This window comes from Dipodomys ordii, unplaced genomic scaffold, assembly GCF_000151885.1.
Source record: "Dipodomys ordii isolate 6190 unplaced genomic scaffold, Dord_2.0 Scaffold14, whole genome shotgun sequence".
Lineage (NCBI taxonomy): Eukaryota > Metazoa > Chordata > Mammalia > Rodentia > Heteromyidae > Dipodomys > Dipodomys ordii.
The window spans coordinates 965,678-986,005 of NW_012267230.1; the positions used below are offsets into that span (position 1 = coordinate 965,678).

Below are 20,328 nucleotides of genomic sequence, written 5' to 3' on the forward strand. Positions count from 1 at the left end.
CACACACACACACACACACACACCTTATGAGCCAGGCACCACACACACACACACACACACACACCTTATGAGCCAGGCACCAGTGGCTCTTGCCTGTAATCTTCGCTACTCAGGAGGTTGAGATCTGAGGATTGAGGTTCAAAGCCAGGGTTCAAAGCCAGCCCAGGCAGGAAAGTCTATGAGACTAGCTCCCCTAAACTACCCAGAAAGCTAGAGTAGAGCTGTGGTTAAAGTTGTCAATATATATTTTATATATTGACATAACATATACTCACAAACATGAAAATATACTCATATTTGTTAAATATAAATGAATATAAGTAGTTGTATAGCAAAACTTAAAGGAGGGATTTGGTGATCACACACACACACATATACACCCCTACAGAGTATGGTTACTCGTATGAAGAATCCACACAAACCAATTGACAAAAAACCTTTCCTCTGAAGTCATGTCTTCTATAAGGCAGAGCTATAACACAGCTCTTCTGGGCTGTGTTCACCCTTCCCATGGCCTTGGGGCTCTGGAACAGCTCCCCTTTTTCCACCTCTGTCTGTAATGTCTTTCAACTGATGGGGGCGCGCAAATTACAGGGGAGGCCTCTTAGTCTGCAGACGTTTCTGGCACTCTCTGGTGTAGAATTCGGGGGATAATTAGCATACACATGCCATGCCTACACATACATACTGGCACATATACCCATGTGTGCATATGTACAGCAATACAAATATTTGCATGCATGTGCACAAATCTGCACTTGTGTGCATGCACATGAAATGTGCATGTGTGTTATACAAATATACATGTGCAAATGGAGAAGGCCAGCCTCTGAGGAAGCTCACCACCACTCACAGGAATTCCTTTGGCTACGATTAGAATTCTTTTTCTATATCTCTGTCATCTGCATTTTCTAGAATAAGTATATGTAGCTTATATGGTTTTTGTTTGTTTGCTGTTTTATGCCGGTCCTGGGGCTTGAACTTGGGGCCTGGGTGCTGTTTTTGAGTTATTTTGCTTAAGGCTAACACTGTGCCACTTGCGCCACAGCTCTGCTTGTGGCTTTTTGGTGGTTAATTGGAGATCAGTCTCAAGGTATCCTGGCAATGGTGCCTCACATCTGTAATACCAACTACTTAGAAGACTGAGATCTGAGGATTGCAGTTGAAAGCCAGCCTGGGCAGGAAAGGCTCTGAGATTCTTACCGATAGTTAACCACCAGAAAAATGGAAGTAGCCATGCAGCTTAAAGTGGTAGAGCACTAGCCTTGAACAAAAAAGCTCAGGGACAGTGACCCTGCTCAGGCCTTGAATTCGAGCCCCATGATTACCTCCAACAACAAAAATGAAGAGTCTCATGGACCTTCTTGAACAGGCGAGAAGTTTTATTTTACAAGAACTGTCTCCTGAGAATATCTTGAGGCTCATTCTACATCAGCACATATAAAGCACTTAAAGAAAAATTTTGGTGCATATGTGTTATCATATAAAAGATATAGTTTTATCAGCCCTGTGTGTATATGTGTGTGTGTTGGTAAGGAAGCTTGAACTCTTAGGGTAGGTACTATCCCTTAGCCTTTTTGCTCAATCTTGGTGCTCTATCATTTGAGTCACAATTCTACTTCTGTCTTTTTGCTAGTTAATTGGAGATAAGCCTAGGCTGGCTTTGAACTGCAGTTTCAAATCTTGGCTCCTGAGTAGCTGGGATTATAGGCGCCTGGCCAGTTCAGCCCTTTTTGTGTGTGTGTGTGTGTGTGTGTGTGTGTGTGAGTGTAGGTATTTAGGTGTGTCAATACTGGGGCTTGAACTCAGGTATGGCTACTGTCCTGTAGCTTTTCCCTTAAGGCTGGTACTCTACCATTTGAGCTATGCCTTCATTTCCAGCTTTTTGCCGGTTAATTGGAGATAAGAGTCTCTTGGGTTTGTCTGCTTAGGCTTGGCTTCAACTCTTAATCCTCAAATCCTAAGGATTTATAGGCAGGAGCCATTGTATCTAGCCGGCTTATTACTACTCCAGTACTGGAGTTTGAACCCAGGATCTCATGTGTGTCAGGCAAATGCCCTCCACTGTACTACACTATAGCCCTTTGAGTGAAATTTCTGTTGTTTCCTCTCCCCTATTATGAGCAGTAGTAGTAAATATTCATATATATGTGACTATTATATATAATATGTATTACTATATATCTCCAAGCAAACCTTAAAATACTGTATGTTTTATAATATGTAATTCATATACATGTAATTCATATCATGTGTACTTCCTCTCTGTGGAACGTGGGAAAAGTGGGCCTTTGCATGCAGAAGCATGTATTTGCATGGGGTCATCCTCCTTTGGTTTCTCCCACAGACATTGCAAACCTGTTCTGTGCTGTTATCCCCCCCTTCCCTCCCAGGGGAGTTGCTAGGAACTAGAACTTGTGTGGCAGGCACTGTGGGCGGGGCTGGCCGTGCAGTACGTGCCTTGCTTGCATGAACTCATTTAATGTGTACAGCAAGTCCTTGACAGCTGGCATTTTGCCCAACAGTAAGCCTCAGGTTCTGAGAACTTAAGTGGCTCTCCCAGGAAATGGTGAGGTTGTGTTCCATCCCAGGAGATCTTGCTCCAGAGTTGATTCTGTTACTAACTGCAGCTTTTTTTGGTCCTTGGTCTTGCTTCTCCCCCACCCTTTTTTTTTTAATGCAAGTCCTGGGGCCTGAACTCAGGACCTGGGTGCTGTCTGTGAGCTTTTTTCGCTCAAGGCTACTGCTAGTGTTCCACATCTTGAGCCAAAGCTGCACTTCTGGCTTTTTGCTGTTAATTGGAGATAGCAGTCTCAGATTTTCATGCCTGGGCTGGCTTCCAACTGTGATCTCAGCCTCCTGCATAGCTAGGATTACAGGAATGAGCCACCAATGCCCAGCCTGGTCTTACTTCTTTTGTGCTTATGCTTGTCTTTTGTTTTTATTGTTTTCAGAAGTAAAGTTGGAATTGAGGGCCTGATGCATACCACTAGTGGGTTTAGTTGTTGTTGTTTTTAGTGGTTGAATATCATTTCATTGGAAGATATTGTGTGTGTGCTTTCCAGAGAATGTCCCCGTAGTAATATGGCCAAGGTAAAAGGTTGCCTTTAAATGCTGAGGATTGTCCAAGTGCTAGTGTTCACACCTGTAATCGTAGCTACTCTGGAGGTTAAGATCTAAGAATCTGTTCAAAGCCAGTTGGGACAGAAAAGTCCCTAAGACTCTTATTTCCAATTAACTAGTAAAAAGCCTAAATTGGTAGAACACCAGTCTTGAGCAGAAAAAGGCAAGAATGCAAGGCTCTGAGTTCAAGATCTAGTACACAAGAACAAAAATGACATGCTGGGTGTCTCTGGTCATCTTTCAGAGAGGTTGGGCTAACATGAATGCCTCCCACCCACTCCGTGCACGGGCACACCTGCTCTGCCCCCTCTCCCTGCCAGCCACCTTCCACTGCACTCATGCGTTCAGTCACCAAACCAGAGGGTGGGGAGGAACTGGTAAGAGAACTGTGTTCTCAGGAATGAAATAAGGGTGGGAGATTAAGAGGCTGGCCTTGTGACTAACCTGGCAAAGGTGTTCCTGCCCACAGAGCCCGAGGAGGCCTTAGCCTGGCAGCCCCAGGCTTCACAAGGCAGTGACCACAACAAACAGTCCTGAGGCAGAGAGAGAGAGAGAGAGAGAGAGAGTGTGTGTGTGTGTGTGTGTGTGTGTGTGTGTGTGGCCCCATGCCCTGAGACTGGAGACTGCAAGGCTGTAAGGTTTGGGCTGTGGATCAGTAATAGAGGGCTTGAGCCTGTGGGTTTGGTCCCAGCATGGTGATGAGTGGATCAATCTTCATCATAGATATAGGTAGGCAGAGGCAGACAAACAGACAGGTAGATGAGATGAAAAAGACCTTGCACTGACTCTTTTTTTTTTTGGGTCCGGTCGTGGGGCCTGAACTCTGGGCCTGGGCACTGTCCCTCAGCTCTTCAGCTGAAGGCTAGTGCTCTACCGCTTGAGCCACAGTGCCACTTCCGGCTTTTTTGTTTTTGCTTATGTGGTGCTGAGGAATCGAACCCAGGGCCTCAGGCATGCAAGGCAAGCACTTTAACCACTGAGCCACCTTCCCAGCCCTGCACTGACTCTTGAGTCTCCCCTCCCAGCTCTTTTCACACTAGTTATTTTTAAGATAAGGCTTTTCTTTTTGCCTGCCCATCCTGAACCATGATCACCCTATTTTATACTTCCTACCATATCTAGGATGAAAAAGATACACAACACCCATAAGTTGGTTGTTTGGATCTCATTAACTTTTTTGCCTTTGCTATACTTAAACCACAGTTCTCTTGATCTCAGCCTTCTGAATAGGAAGGATTACAGATGTGAGCCTCTGCACCTGGTCAGTTTATCCATTTAAAAGGTACAAATCAGCTGGATGTCAGTGGCTCACACCTGTACTCCTAGCTACTTAGAGGCTGAGATCTGAGGATCACTGTTTGAAGCCAGCCCAGGCTGAAAAGTCCATGAAACCCTTATTGTCAAAAGGCTGGACATGGGGCTGGGAAGGTGGCTCAGTGGTAGACCACTTGCCTTGCATGCCTGAGGCCCTGGGTTGGATTCCTCAGCACCACATACGCAAAAAGAAAAAAGCCGGAAGTGGTGCTGTGGCTCAAGGGGAAAAGGCCAACCTTGAGCTGAAGAGCTGAGGGACAGCGCCCAGGCCCAGAGTTCAGGCCCCACGACCGGACCCCCCCCCCAAAAAAAAAAGGCTGGACATGAAGGTGTGGGTCAAGTGTAGAGTGCTAGCCTTGAGTGAAGAGGCAAAGTGAGAATGTGAGGCCCTAAGTTCAAGCTCCAATAGTGGTACTAAACAAATACATTACCAGGTGCTGGTGGCTCATTCCTATATATAATCCTGCTACTCAGTAGGCAAGCCAGCCCAGAGTGGGGGAGAGGGGGTGGCCAGGGAAGGTGGCTCAGTGGTAGAGTGCTTACCTTGCATTCACAAGGCCCTGGGTTCGATTCCTCAGCACCACATAAGCAGAAAAAGCCGGAAGTGGCATTGTGGCCCAAGTGGTAGAGTGCTAGCCATGAGCTGAAGAGCTGAGGGACAGCGCCCAGGCCCAGAGTTCAGGCTCATGACCACCACTAACAACAACAAAAGCCAGCCTGGCAGAAAAGTCCATGAGCGTCTTGGGGGGTCTGGTCGTGGGGCCTGAACTCTGGGCCTGGGCGCTGTCCCTCAGCTCTTCAGCTCAAGGCTAGTGCTCTACCACTTGAGCCACAGCGCCACTTCCGGCTTATGTGGTGTTGAGGAATCGAACCCAGGGCCTGATGCATGCAAGGCAAGCACTCTACCACTGAGCCACCTTCCCAGCCCATCCATGAGCGTCTTTTCTCCAACTAACAACCAGAAAACAGGAAGTGGTAGAATGCTTACCTTGAGCAAAAGAGCTCAGGGACAGTGTCCAGGTCCCGAGTTCAAGCCCCATGACTGACAGAAAACAAAACAAAATGTACATACATACATAAAGTGTACAAATCAACAGCTTTTCATATAATCATACAATTCTGATTCCAGCACTATAACCAATATTATTGTTTTCATTCCTCCTTAATCTGCTTCCTGTCTCCAAGAATTTGCCTCTTTTACATCTCCTATACCTAAAGTCATATAATGTGTGTTGTGTTGTGTGAAGCTTATCTCACTTAGCATGAGGTTCTAAAGATTTATTCCTATTAGGACGTGTGTGCTTAATAGGGGGTTTCATTATGAGGTTTTACATTTGTACAAATGTATTCCATTCATCCTCTCTCCCACTCATACCCGTCTCATACCTGCCTTGTCATTCCCTTTTTTTTTTGTTGTTGTTTTCTTTTCTTTTTGTGTTATGGAACTTGGGCTTGAACTCAAGGCCTAGGTGTTTTCCCATCATTTTTTCCACTTAAGGCTGGTGCTCTCTTTCTGCTAGTTAATTGGATTTTCCTTCCCCAGGCTGGCTTGCAACCTTGATCCTCAGATCTCAGCCTTTTGAGTAGCTAGGATTACAGGTGTGAACCCTCTGCGCCCAGCTTGTGATTCCTTTTTATTGCTGAATATTATTCCATTGAATGGGTAGCATATTTTAAAAATCCCTTCATGATGCATTTAGATTACTTCTGCCTGAATGGTCATTATCATGCTGCTTTTGTGGTGGGCATGTTTCCCCCTTCCTTCCCTCTCTCCCCTTCTCCTCTCCCTTTTATCTTTCTGGTTGTTTGAGTGGAATTGGGCTGTCATGTGGAATTGCTCTGTCCCATGGTAATTCTGTGTTTAGCTCTTTCTGCCTTGTATAACACTTCAGCCAGCCAGGGTGTGGTAGGCTTGGCTTTGAGTACCGGGCCTGCTATTTCCTGGCTGCTGATGGTGTTTGTCAAGAAATTTCTTTTTGTTCTTTAAGTCTAGGATCCTCATGGTGGACTAGGGAGTGGTCCCTCCTGTTGAATGTGATCACAAATTGCTATAGGGTGAAGGGCACGATGCCATCTTGACAAAGACTCCTAAGAGGCCAGGGCACTTTAGTGAATATCACTCTGTGTGTGTGTGTGTCTGTGTGTCTGTGTGTGTCTGTGTGTGTTGGGGCTTAAACTTAGGGTCTGGATCCTGTCCTGCAGTTTTTTTGTTTGTTTTTTGTTTTGCCAGTCCTGGGGCTTGAACTCAGGGCCTGGGTACTGTCCCTGAGCTTCTCTTGCTCAAGGCTAGCATTCTACCACTTGAGCCATAGTGCCATTTCGGGCTTTTTTGTTTATGTTATACTGAGGAATTTCATCCAGGGCTTCATGCATGTTAGGCAAGCGCTCTACCACTAAGCCACTTTGCCAGTCCTGGCCTATAGCTTTTTTATTCAAGGCTGACACTATGCCGTTTGAGCCACAGCTCTACTTCTGGCTTTTTGGTTGTTAACAGGAGCTATAAGTCTCACAGATTTTCTGCCCAGGCTGGCATTGAACCACAATCCTCAGATTTCAATATTCTAAGTAATTAGGATTACAGGTGTAAGCCATCGATGCCCAGCCCTTCAGATTTTAAATGTCATGCATACAGCAGTTGCATTTTCAAGAAAATAATGTGTCCTATTGAACTCTTGCACAAGGGTGTAAAGCTGAAGACAGGAAGGTGTTTTTAGTTCAGTACTGTTGGTCACAGGACCCGAGAAGTGAATCCCGTACTTAACCACATAAGAGCTGGAGAGATAACCTGGAGCACAGTTACACAACGGGTAGTTCAGCCCCAGAAAGGAAATGAGGTCAGTCAGGCAAGCTGTACACATGACCTGGAGAAGGGGAATCAAGCCAGGGGCTGGTAGCTCACTCCTGTAATCCTAGCTACTCAGGGCTGAAATCTGAGTATCAAAGTTTGAATCTCACCCCAAGCAGACAAGTCCAAGGGATTATTATTTCCAAATAACCAGCAAAAAGTTGGAAGGGGAGATGTGATTCAAATGGTAGAGTGCCAAGCTTGAGCAGAGAAAGCCAAGTAAAAGCATGAGGTCCTGAATTCAAGTCCCAGTACTGGCATAAAACCAAAAAAGAAAGGCCAGGGCTGGGAATGTGGCTTAGTGGTAGAGTGCTTGCCTAACATGTAGGAAGCCCTGGGTTCAATTCCTCAATGCCACATAAACAGAAAAAGCCAGAAGTGGGCCTGTGGCTCACATGGTAAGAGTGCTAGCCTTGAGCAAAAAGAAGCTCAGGGACATTGCCAGGCCCTGAGTTCAAGCCCCTGAACTAGCAAAAAAAAAAAAAAGGCCAGGTCCTGGTGGCTTATGTCTATAATCCTAGCTGTTCAAAAGGCTGAGATCTGAGGATTGTGGTTCAAAGCCAGCCTAGGCAGGAAAGTCCTTGAGACTCTTATCTCTGATAAACTAGAAAAACAAAATATCTGGAGGTGGAGCTGTGGTTCAAGTGGTAGATGATGCTAGCCTTGAACATAAAAGCACAATACAGCACCCAGGCCCTGAGTTCAAGTCCCAGGACTGGCACATATATATTAAAAAAGATAGATCTTTTCTGTCTCCAAGGGTTCCATGTCCCTGAAAGCCTCCAGGGACCGTAGCTGAAGATCCTTTCCTCTTCTGGAGGCTATGGGCCTCTCCAGGGAAGATTAGCAGGACAGAGGCAGTTGGGCCACACGTGGATCTAATGCTAATGTTCCCTTTACTTTCTCCAGGAAACCTGGAAGCATGCGATCGAGAAGGCCAAGCACATGCCTGACCCCTGGGCTGAGTTCCACCTTGAGGATATTGCCACAGAACGAGCATCCAGGCACAGGTTGGTGACTCATCTGGGGGCTTTGAAGAGTCCAGGGAGGCTCAGGTTCTGTTTCTGCTCATACCCAGGGAGGCTCAAGTCCCAGGGAGTCAAAGAGAAGGGGGTAGGTAATACAGGGCAAATAGCCCCAATCTGAAAACCTACATTTCGGATTTTGGAGCCTTTGGGGTTTTCTTTTTTTTTTTTTTTTCTTTTCTTTTTTTTTTTGTTGGTTGTGGGGCTTGAACTCTAGGCTTGGGCGCTGTCCCTTAGCTCTTCAGCTAAAGGCGAGTGTTCTACCATTTGAGCCACAGAGCCACTTCTGGTTTTCTGAGAGGTTTATTGGAGATAAGAGTCTCTCGGACTTTCCTGCCCTGGGCTGGCTTTGACCCACAATCCTCAGATCTCAGCCTCCTGAGTAGCTAGGATTATAGGCATGAGCCACTGGTGCCTGGCTACCTTTTGGATTTTGAAATTATGAATCTTTAGCCAGTCAAGTCCATACAAATACTACGAACATCTGGAAACATCTGAGATCTGAAATGCTTCTGGTTCGAAGCATTTTGGATAAGGGACACTCTACCTGTAATCACAGCGGCCAATGGACTGGGGTCCTGCTAGAGCATCTGCCTCGCAAGAGCAAGGCCCTGAGTACTGCCCAAGAAGGAATGGAAAGAGGGAAGAGCACCCACTGTTTGAGTGTTCATGAATGTGCCAGTACTATAGGTTATCTCACTGAGTCCTAATGGGGCCACAGGTACATATTAGACAGGTTAGGCTGACCTCTGCCCCAGTAACAGATACTCCCAGGATTCTGGGGGAGAGTTCAGGGCAGCTCAGGGAGGCATCTTCTGGCTCCATCATCTCAACCTGTAAATCACCAGGCACTGATGGCTCACACCTGTAATCCTAGCTACTCAGGAGACTGAAATCTGAGGGTTGAGGTTTGAGGTCAGCCTGGGCAGGAAAGTCCATAAGATTTTTTTTTTTTTTTTGGTGGGGGGTCCAGTCGTGGGGCCTGAACTCTGGGCCTGGGTGCTGTCCCTCAGCTCTTCAGCTCAAGGCTAGCGCTCTACCACTTGAGCCACAGCGCCACTTCCGGCTTTTTTCTTTTTGCTTATGTGGTGCTGAGGAATTGAACCCAGGGCCTCAGGCATGCAAGGCAAGCGCTCTACCACTGAGCCACCTTCCCAGCCCAAGTCCATAAGATTTTATTTCTAATAAACCACTCAGAAGAAGCTGGAAGTGGTTCTGTGGCTCAAGTGGTAGAATGCTAGCCTTGAACAAAAGAAGCTTAGGGACAGCACTTCGGCCATGAGTTCAAACTCCAGGACTGGAGTGGTGCGGGGAGGGGGGAGGTCAGAAATGGATTTATGGCTGAGGGACATGTTGAAAATGAACTATACAACTTGTGGGTAGGGATGGGAGAGAAAATTTTGCAGAGAGGGAGGGAAGGGGTGACATTGTCCACAAAGAAATGCACTTATTACCTAACTTATGTACATCACCTTTAGAGTAACAATAAAAAAAATTAAAAAGAAAAAAAAAAGCTAAGAGACAACACTCTGGCTCAGAGTTGAAGCTCCAGCACCAGCACAAAAAGCCCATAATAATAAATCACTGCTTGGGATAGCGGTCTGTAAGCACCTACACAGCTCTGGAGAGCCCTCCTCTGAGCCTGGGCCGGGCTACCTGCCAGGCCTCTGCTTGTTTCTTCTTGCACTTGCTTCCATAGCTGAGAAACCTGTTCTCACAGGGCTAGGAGTGTCCTGGAGTCTGCCCAGGCTGAGAAATGGGCCAAAGGAGGCCTCCAACCAGAGCTAAGAACAGCTGAGCCCAGTGCAGGCATTGGATCTTAGTGATTCCTGAGACCAGGAGCTTCCCCCAGATTGCCCCAAGGAATGGGAATGCCTGGAAAGGGGAGTACTCTAGAATTTTCTTAGAAAAGTGGCAGTATCCTGGGACATTCATTCATCTTTCACGTACCTTCTTTTCCTTCTCCTCCTCCTCTATCTCTCTCCCCCACTTTTTCTTTCTTCCCTCCTTCCTTCCCTCCTTCCTTCCTTCCTTCCTTCCTTTCCTTCCCTTCCTCCCTCCCTCCCTGCCACCTACCTTTCTTTCTTTCTTTCTTTCTTTCTTTCTTTCTTTCTTTCTTTCTTTCTTTCTTTCTTTCTTTCTTTCTTTCTGTCTGTCTCTCCCTCCCTCCCTCTCTGTGTCTTCCTCCTCCTCTTCCTCCTTCTCCTTCTGCTCGTTTTGTCCTTCCTTCTTTCTTCTTCCCAAGTGCCTGGCAGTGATGAGAGTACTATTGCCTCTTTTCTTGAGACTTGTTATTTGTTACATAGAACAGTTATAAGGATATTTGTTTATTCAGACATTTATCTGACATGCATTTGTTAGGATCTACATAGCCCTGCTGGGCGCCAGTAATTCACACATATAATCCTAACTACTCAGGAGGCTGAGATCTGAGGATCAAGGTTTGAAGCCAACTCAGGCAAGAGAGTATGTGAAATTCTTTTTTTTTTTTTTTTTGGGTCCGGTCATGGGGCCTGAACTCTGGGCCTGGGCGTTGTCCCTCAGCTCTTCAGCTCAAGGCTAGCACTCTACCACTTGAGCCACAGTGCCACTTCCGGCTTTTTTCTTTTTGCTTATGTGGTGCTAAGGAATTGAACCCAGGGCCTCAGGCATGCAAGGCAAGCGCTCTACCACTGAGCCACCTTCTTTTTTTTGTTTGTTTTTGTTTTTGTCGGTCATGGGGCTTGAACTCTAGGCCTGGCTGCTCTCCCTGAGCTCTTCAGCCCAAGGCGAGCACTCTACCACTTGAGCCACGGCGCCATTTCCTATGTGAGATTCTTAAATCCATTTAACTAGTAAAAAGCCAGAAGTAGAGCTGTGGCTCAAGTGATGGAGTGTTTAGCCTTGAGCAAAAAAACTTAAGAGACAGTAGGCAGGCCCTCAGTTCAAGTCCTAAAACCAGCACAAAAGAAAAAAATCTACACAGCCCTGTAACATCGCCTTGTGGAAGAGCCAGCTGCAGACAAGGCTAAGGGGACCCCAGAGGGTCTTTTAGCCACAGAGGGACAGAATTACATCATGATGCCGTACTCTGGGTGTGCTCTGGTCTCTGTAGATACAATGCTGTCACCGGGGAGTGGCTGGAAGATGAAGTTCTAATCAAGATGGCGTCTCAGGTAAGCAAGCCCTGATCCCCAAGTGCTCCTAGCCGGCTTCATTCCCTGTGCCCTCCCCTCCACATCCTTTCTAAGTTTCTTAAACTTAGGCATTCCTCATGCCACTTTTTTTTTCTTTTCACCAGTCCTGGGGCTCGAACTCAGAACCTGGATGCTGTTCCTGAGCTTTTTTTTTTTTTCTGCTCAAGGCTAGCTCTCTACCACTTGAGCTACAGCTCTACTTCTGGCTTTCTGGTGAGTCTAAGAGGCTCACAGACTTTCCTGACCAGGCTGGCTTTCTTGGTGATCCTCAGATCTCTTGCTTTCTGAGTAACTAGGATTACAGGCATGAGCCAAGGCCCAGCCAAAGAACAGATTCTTTTGTCTGTGTCATAACTTCAGACCTTTTAGTCCAAGGTGGCTTGGCCTGTTACTTTGGGCTGGTCGCAGTACTGCACATCATGGCAGGAGCCATGGTGGAGGATGTGGACAGGAAGTAAAGGGGTTGCGGGGGTAGGGGTGGGGATGGGGGTGAGGAGGTAGGGTCTTAACATCCTTCTCATGACCCTCGTGACCTGACTTGTTTCCACCTCAAGTTCTCACTTCCAAGCACACCCTACTTTGACAACAGTGTCTCTCCCAGCTTTTGGGAGCTATTCAGGAGCCAAACTATAGAAGTTGGGTGCAGTGGTGCTACACACCTATAGTAGCAGTCCCCACAGTTAGGCCAGAGAATTGCTTGAGTCCAGTAGTTCCTGGCCAGCCTGGCAACATAGTGGGAGCCCCCATCTCAAAAAAGTAAAGCGAAGCCGGGTGCTGGTGTCTCATACCTGTAATCCAAGCAATTCAAGAGGCTGAGATCTTAAAATTGTAGGTTAAAGCTAGCCTGGACAGAAAAGTCTGTGAGGCTCTTATCTCCAGTTCAGTAGAAAAATACCCGAAGTGGAGGTGTGGCTCAAGTGGTAGAGTGCTGGCCTTGGGCAAAAAGAGCCAAGTGAGGGGCTGGGAAGGCATGCCTGAGGCCCTGGGTTCAATTCCTCAGCACCACATAAGCAAAAAGAAAAAAGCTGGAAGTGGCGCTGTGGCTCAAGTGGTAGAGCACTAGCCTTGAGCTGAAGAGCTGAGGGACAGTGCCCAGGCCCAGAGTTCAGGCCCCACAACCGGACCCAAAAAAAAAAAAAAAAAGAGACAAGTGAAAACAAAGACCCAGACCGAGAATGTGGCTTAGTGGTAGAGTGCTTGGCTAGCATACATAAAATTCTGGATTTCATTCCTCAGTCCCACATACACAAAAAAAGCTGGATGTAGCACTGTGGATCAAGTGATAGTGCTAGCCTTGAGCAAAAAAGGCTCAGGGGCTGGGTGCCGGTGGCTCACGCCTGTCATCCTAGCTACTCAGGAGGTTGAGATCTGAGGATCTCGGTTCAGAGCCAGCCCCAGCAGGAAAGTCCATGAGACTCTTATCTCTAATAAAGCACTAGAACACCAGAAGTGGTGATGTAGCTCAAGCAGTAGAGCGCTCGTCTTGAGCTGAAGAGCTGAGGGACAGCACTCAGGCCCAGAGTTTAAGCCCCACGACTGGGGGAAAAAAAACAGGGAGGCTCAGGGACAGTGCCCAGACCCTTAATTCAAGCCCCTGGACTGGCAAAAAAAGAAAAAGAAAAAGGAAAAAATTGAAGACCCTGAATTCAAACCCAGGACAGGCACAAAACTAAACAAACAAATTAATTAAAACAATAATGATCCAGGGCCAGGAATGTGGCTTAGTGGTAGAGTGCTTGCCTAATACACATGAAGTATAAGGTTCAATTCCTCAGTACCACATAAGCAGAAAAGGCCAGAAGTGGTGGTGTAGCTCAAGTGGTAGAGCAAAAGCTCAGGGACAGTGCCCAGATCCTGAGTTCAAGCTCCAGGACTGGCAAAAAAAAAAAAAATCCCAATGACAGCAGACAGGGTCACAGTATACTATATGTCTAGACTGTTCTTGAGTCCTAGGCTAAAGTGATCCTTTTGCCTCAAGCCTCCAATGTAGCTGGGACTTCAGTTACACACCACTGCTCCAAGCTTCATTTCCATCCACCTTTCAGGGTTTCTGTTTTGTTTTTACCACATTGGGGATTGAATTTAAGGGCCTTGTGCTTGCTCAGCAAGCACTGTCTGAGCCACACCCCCAGTCTTGTTTTTAGTTCATTTGTAGATAGGATCTTTCAGATAAGGTGCTCCAGACAGCCTTGTCATGTTCCTACAAATGCCTTCCAAGTAGCCGAGATGACAGGTATGCGCTACCAATGTGCCTTTCCTTTCTACTTTCTGTTACTCAGGGCGGGGTACCTTAACTCCTCCCCCCCCCCCAGCGTCCTGGCTCCCTGGGTTACAGTAGAAGAATAGAGGGTCCTTCTTTTTCCAGGAGCCTGTGTGCATTGGCCCAGCAGCACCAGATGGAGGGTCCAGAGTGTTAACATTGAGATGAGGTCCAGTGCTCACCTGTTGCATGGATGATGTTGATGGGGAGCAGTAGGAATGGGACCTGATGATTATCTGTGTCCTGTCTTTCAGCCCTTCGGTCGTGGAGCCATGAGAGAGTGCTTCAGGACGTAAGTGACTCAGTCCAGTGCGTGGGGCCCTGCCCAGGCTCCATCAGGTTCCTAAGTCCTGGGACATTTGGATATCACCAGCCAAAACCTAGAGACAGTAGCCTCTGACTTCTTGCAGCCCAAGTTCCTGTCCATCTGGTCACTGCTGAACCAGCTTTGGGGCCCAGCTATAGACAAGTTGCAGGAAGATGGAAAATATCCATTCATTTTTTTTGCCGGTCGTGGGGCTTGAACTCTGGGCCTGAGCGCTGTCCCTCAGCTCTTCAGCTCAAGGCTAGTGCTCTACCACTTGAGCTACAGCGCCACTTCTGGTTTTCTGGTGGTTATTGGAGATAAGAGTTCACGGACTTTCCTGCCTGGGCTGACTTCAAACCACGATCCTCAGATCTCAGCCTCCTGAGTAGCTAGGATTACAGGCGTGAGCCACTGGCGCCCAGCGGGAAAATATCCATTCTTAGCCTACTCTGTCCTACTCTAGTGTTTGGAGGTCAAGAAAAGAGGAGACCTTTAACAATGACCTTTACCAAGCCAGGTGCTAGTGATTTAGGTCTATAATCCCAGCTACTTAGGAGGCTGAGATCTGAGGATCCAGGTTCAAAGCCAAACCAGGCAGGAAAGTCCATTTAAGTCTCCAATTAATCATCAGAAAACCAGAAGTGGAGCCGTGGCTCAAAGTGGTAGAACACTAGCCTTGAGCAAAAAGATCTCACAAACAGTGCTCAGGCCCTGTGTTCAAACCCCATGACTGACACCTTCCCCCAGAAAAAAAATCCCACCATTACCACCAAAAAGAATTAAATGGCTTCTAACCCTGTTCCCAGCCCTTTGAAGGGCACAGTGGGATAGAGGTCCCTCCTGCCTCCTGCATTTTGTTCTTGCAGCCAGCCAAGTCAGGCAGGGTCAGGATATCTTGAGGCCCCAACCTAGATTCCTAGTAAACCCCGGAGTTCCATATGGTCTTCCTCCTGCTTTACCCCCAGAAAGAAGCTCTCCAACTTCCTGCATGCCCAGCAGTGGAAGGGAGCCTCTAACTACGTGGCCAAGCGCTACATCCAGCCTGTGGACCGGGATGTGTACTTTGAGGACGTGCGTCTGCAGATGGAAGCCAAGCTTTGGGGGGAAGAATATAATCGGCATAAGCCCCCCAAACAGGTGTGTGCCACCCCACCTGCCTCCCTTCCCCACAGTGCAGCCAAGGGCAGTGTCTGGATCTGATGAGGTTAATGGTACTAGCCATGAATTTCAGGGTCTCGGCTTCACCTTCTTACCAGTGGCCAGTGACAGCTAGCATTTGTTGGTGGTAGTGGTCATGGGGCTTGAACTCAGGGCCTGGGCACTGTCCCTCAGCTCAAGGCCAGTGCTTTACCACTTGAGCCACAGCACCACTTCCAGTTTTTTTGCCATTTATTGGACATAAGAGTCTCATGGACTTTCCTGCCCAGGCTGGCTTTGAACTGTGATCCTCAGATCTCAGCCTCCATAGTAGTTAGGATTACAGGCATGAGCCACTGGCGCCTGGCAACAGTAAGCGTTTATTGGGCACAAAGAACCATGTACTCTAGATGAAGAATTATTTATTCTAAAACACAGAGCTTTGAGATTGGAATCTTTACATCCATGTGCAGATGAGATCTGTTTGGATTTTTGTTTGTAAAAAACAGAAACCCACACAGAGTAGCTTAATCTACAAAGAGAATTTAAGCTACTCTGGAGGTTGAGCTCTGAGGATCAAGGTTCAAAGCCAGCCCAGGCAGAAAAGTCCATTCGATTTTTATCTCTAGTTAACCAGTGAAAAGCTGAGGAAGTAGAGCTGTAGCTCAAGTGGTAGAGCACCAGTCACTTGAGCTGAAAAAGCCAAGGAAGACTTAATTAAACCAGAATGCTACATCTGGGATAATTATGCAGAAAAGGGGAAAGCAAGCTTGTTTGTTTGTTTATAATGGCCACGCATGTTTACTATTAAGCTAAGAAAGGCAAAACATTATCAAAAAGTATTTCCTTATTTTTTTTAGTAGAATATGATCATTGTTTTAATTCTTTTAATTCAATTGCAAAAAATCAGTGACAATAACTCTCTGTAATATATCTTTTCATTATGTCCAAGTGTAAGGTAAATAACATTTGGATAGTATTCAAAATACATGATTAAAAGCAAGCAATAAAATTGGTGAAAATTTTGGAATTTTATATTGAAGATTAAAATCTATAATGCAAAAATATATTGTACAAGTCAACAAGATTAATAATCAATAGAAAGAGATGGGCAAAAACTAGGTAGTTAAGTTATAGAAAACACTATTTGAATTCAGAATAAACATACAAAAATGCTCTTATCAGAAAATCCAGATATACAATTATGAGCAATAAAATATCTGTCTTGGCTACCAGAATTGCAAGTGAATTAGAATTAAAAAAAAATCATTAGTAATGTTAGATTAAGGCGTAGAGGGGCAAGATCTTGTTCAGAACTCTGTCAAGCAATTTTTTTCCTTTTTTTTTTGGGTCCAGTTGGGCCTGAACTCTGGGCCTGGGCGCTGTCCCTCAGCTCTTCAGCTCAAGGCTAGCGCTCTACCACTGGAGCCACAGCGCCACTTCCGGCTATTTCTGTTTATGTGGTGGCGAGGATTCGAACCCAGGGCCTCATCCTTGCAAGGCATGCACTCTCCTGCTGAGCTACCTTCCCAGCCCCCTTTTTTTCCTTTTTTTAAGTATTTAATTATTTTTTTATTGTGATTAAGTGATTATATAATTTCCCAAATTTCACAGTATTGTGGGATAGTGATGCTCAGTTAAAGTCACAAACACATTCTAACTTTCCTTTTTTCCTTATTTTTAATAAGCCTGATTGAATTATCTCTAATTATAAGAAGTAATGGCATGGGCTGGGAAGGTGGCTCAGTGGTAGAGCGCTTGCCTTGCATGCATGAGGCCCTGGGTTCGATTCCTCAGCACCACATAAGCAAAAAGAAAAAAGCCTGGTAGAGCGCTAGCCTTGAGCTGAAGAGCTGAGGGACAGCGCCCCCAGGCCCAGAGTTCAGGCCCCACGACCGGACCCCCCCCCCAAAAAAAAAAAAAGAAGTAATGGCAGCCAGGAGCTGGTAATTCATTCACTCTTGTAATTCTCACTATTCACAAAGCTAAGATTGGAGGATCTCAGTTTGAAGCCAGCCCAGGGAAGAAAGGCTATGAGACTCTTACCTCCAATAATCTACCAAAAAAAAAAAAAAAAAGCCAGAAGTGGAGCAGGTAGTTAAACAAAAAGAAGTTCAGGGACAGTGTCCGGGTCTTTATTTCAAGCCCCAGGACTGGCACCCAAAAAAAAAGAAAAAAGAAAAGAAAGAAAGAAAAGCATCAATTTCCATTAAAACACATTAATAAGATTTTTAACTCTCCATGTCATTACTAACTTAAGAGCCAGTTGGGCATAACTTCAAAACATTTTCATGGGGCTGGGAAGGTGGCTCAGTGGTAGAGTGTTTGCTTTGCATCCATGAGGTCATAGGTTTGATTCCTCAGCACCACATGAGCAGAAAAAGCTGGAAGTGGAGCTGTGGCTCAAGTGGTAGAGCGCTAGCCTTGAGCTGAAGAGCTGAGGAACAGTGCCCAGGCCCAGAGTTTGGGCCCCATGACGGACACACACACACACACACACACATGCACACACAAATTCACATGAAAGAAACTCTCCTAGGGTGCTAGTGGCTCACACCTATAATCTTCCTTACTCAAGAGACTAAGATCTGAGGCTCATAGTTTGAAGTCAGCACAGGCAGGAAAACTCTGAGAGATTTTTTTTTTCTTGTTGGTCGTGGGGCTTGAACTCTGGGCTTGGGTGCTGTCCCTGCCCTCTTCAGCTCAAGGCGAGTGCTTTACCGCTTGAGCCACAGTGCCACTTCCAGTTTTCTAGTGGTTTATTGAAGATAAGAGTCTCACAGAGTTTCCTTCCCCGGGCGGGCTTTGAACCACGATCCTCAGATCTCAGCCTCCTGAGTAGCTAAGATTACTACTGTGTGCCTCTGGTGCCCCACAAGTCTGAAAGATTCCTATCTCTAGTTGACCACAAAAAGCTATAAGTGGAGCTATGGCTCAAGTGGTAAAGTGAGAGTCTTGAGCAAAAGCTCAGAGACATCATCCAGACCCTGAATCAGTACCAAACAAATAAACAAAAAATTAAACATGGACTGGGAATGTGGCTTAGTGGTAGAGTGTTTGCCTTGCTTGTACAAAGCCCTGGGTTCCATTCCTTAGTATCACATAAACAGAAAAAGCTGGAAGTATTTCTGTGGCTCAAGTAGAATGCTAGCCTTGCAATGCCCAATAAGAAGTGTACCCATTACCTTACTCATGTAACTGTAACCCTCTGTATAGTATCTTTACAATAAAAAAAAAAGAATGCTAGCCTAAAAGAAGCTCAGGGATAGTACCCAGGCTTGAGTTCAGGCCCCAGGACTGGCCAAAAAAAACAAAAACAAGATTACTTGAACTAAAGGTAAATTCAGGAAATATGATAAAGCAGAATGTGAAGGAGAAAGAAGAATAGTGTGAAGCTCAGGTATAAAAGACTCAAAATTAAAAGCTGGGCACCGGTGGCTCATGCCTGTAATCCTGGCTATTCAGGAGGCTGAGATCTGAGGATCACAGGTCAAAGCCATTCTAGACAGGAAAGTCTATGAGGCTCTTCTCTCCAATTAACCACCAGAAAACCGGAAGTGGCACTGTGGCTCAAAGTACTAGAGCACTCGCCTTGAGCTGAATAGCTCAGGGACGGCACTCAATCCCCACAACTGACAAAAAGGACTGAAAATGGGATAAACCTTACTAGAAAGCTCAAGGCTTTGATTGCTGAGCAGAGAAGATGCTGGACTGACCCTGCTTAAAGGCACAGAAGCCTGGTAGGCTTGGGAAGGTCCCAGATGGGTTTCCTCAGGCCCCTCCACAGTATCCGGAGTGAGGGAGGCGTCCATGGCATCAGCCTCTCAGAGGGTTCACCATGTGCCACAGTGAAGCCTGTGTGTCATGGCCAGTTGCCAGTGCCTCCAGTCTGATAATGAATACAAAGCACATAGGGAGACCTGTGCTGGAGGAAGGGCTGGGCACCATTTACTGATGGCTTTGTGCCTAGCTTCTGATATTTGGGCCCATTCCATCTCTTTACAGGAAGGCTATAATCCAGCATCCCTTCCATCTGGGAGCCCTGTGCTCCCAGAAAAAAAAATAAAAAGAAAAGAAAAATCAAATCTTGATTGAATACGTTCAATTTTTCCACTAAAAAAAAAAAAAAAAAGCCAAGTAAGGATGTAAGGCCCTGAGTTCAAGTCCCAGTATCAGCACAAAACAAAAAACAAAAGATAATTTAGTTGTCTCATGCACCTGAAAAATAGATCCAACTATAGGCATCTTGGCCAAACTGAAGTTTTTTAAATAAACATTTCTTATCTCTGGCCTGGGTGTTCTTTGATGTTGATGTCACAGACAGGCATCTTCTTCACCTATAATGACATTTGCCTGGCAAGCTGCAGGCTCATTTTCTGTCTTCTCTTCCTAGGTAGAATAACACCTTTTCCCCAGAAGTTCCAATGAAAGTCTCAGAACTAGATTTCATTGGCTTCCATTAGGGCAGATGTCTGAGCCAATCACAATGTCCAGAGGGCAGGACTTGCTGATTGGTCTCTGCATTGAGCTATTATGCCCCCTCTTGAGGCTAGGATTAGGAGGTGGGGTATTCTACCCCTAGACAACATGGACTAGGTATCACCCTAGCAAAAGCAAGAAAGGGGTATGGACATGTTGGCTCCCTGAGAATCATGGAGCTCTGTGAGGTTCAGTGACTTTCCCAGCTAGGCAGGGGTGGAGCCAAGGCTCAAATCCAGAGTTCCTCATCCTCTTTCAGGTTGGTTATTTCACTTAAGTGCCTAGAGTCTTTCATGACTCTGCCAGGCAGAATTTACTGTTGCTTGCAGATATCTGAAGTAACATTGTAGCTCATGCCTGTAACTACCCACTCAGGAGGCTGAGATCTAAGGATCATTGTTCAAAGCCAGCCCAAGCAGGAGAATCTTTGAGATTCTTCAGTGATCCACCAAAAAGCTGGTAATGGGCTGGGAATGTGGCTTAGTGGCAGAGTGCTTGCCTAGCATGCATGAATCCCTGAGTTCGATTCTTTAGTACCACATAAACAGAAAAGCCGGAAGTGGTGCTGCAGCTCAAGTGGTTGAGTCCTAGCGTTGAGCAAAAAAGATGCTCAGGGACAGTGTCCAGGTCCTGAGTTCAAGTCCCAGGACTGGCAAAAAAAG

General features: G+C 46.2%; 1 protein-coding gene across 1 annotated transcript in view; it reads left to right on the top strand.

The window, feature by feature from the left end:
• Positions 1-20,328, top strand: part of Eef2k (eukaryotic elongation factor 2 kinase) — a 52,358-nt gene that overhangs the window by 8,216 nt on the left and 23,814 nt on the right. The window contains exons 3-6 of the mRNA XM_013011374.1: positions 8,192-8,292; positions 11,402-11,462; positions 13,998-14,035; positions 15,016-15,187. Coding sequence (XP_012866828.1) covers positions 8,192-8,292; positions 11,402-11,462; positions 13,998-14,035; positions 15,016-15,187 — 372 coding nt within the window. The remainder of the gene's footprint in view (positions 1-8,191; positions 8,293-11,401; positions 11,463-13,997; positions 14,036-15,015; positions 15,188-20,328) is intronic.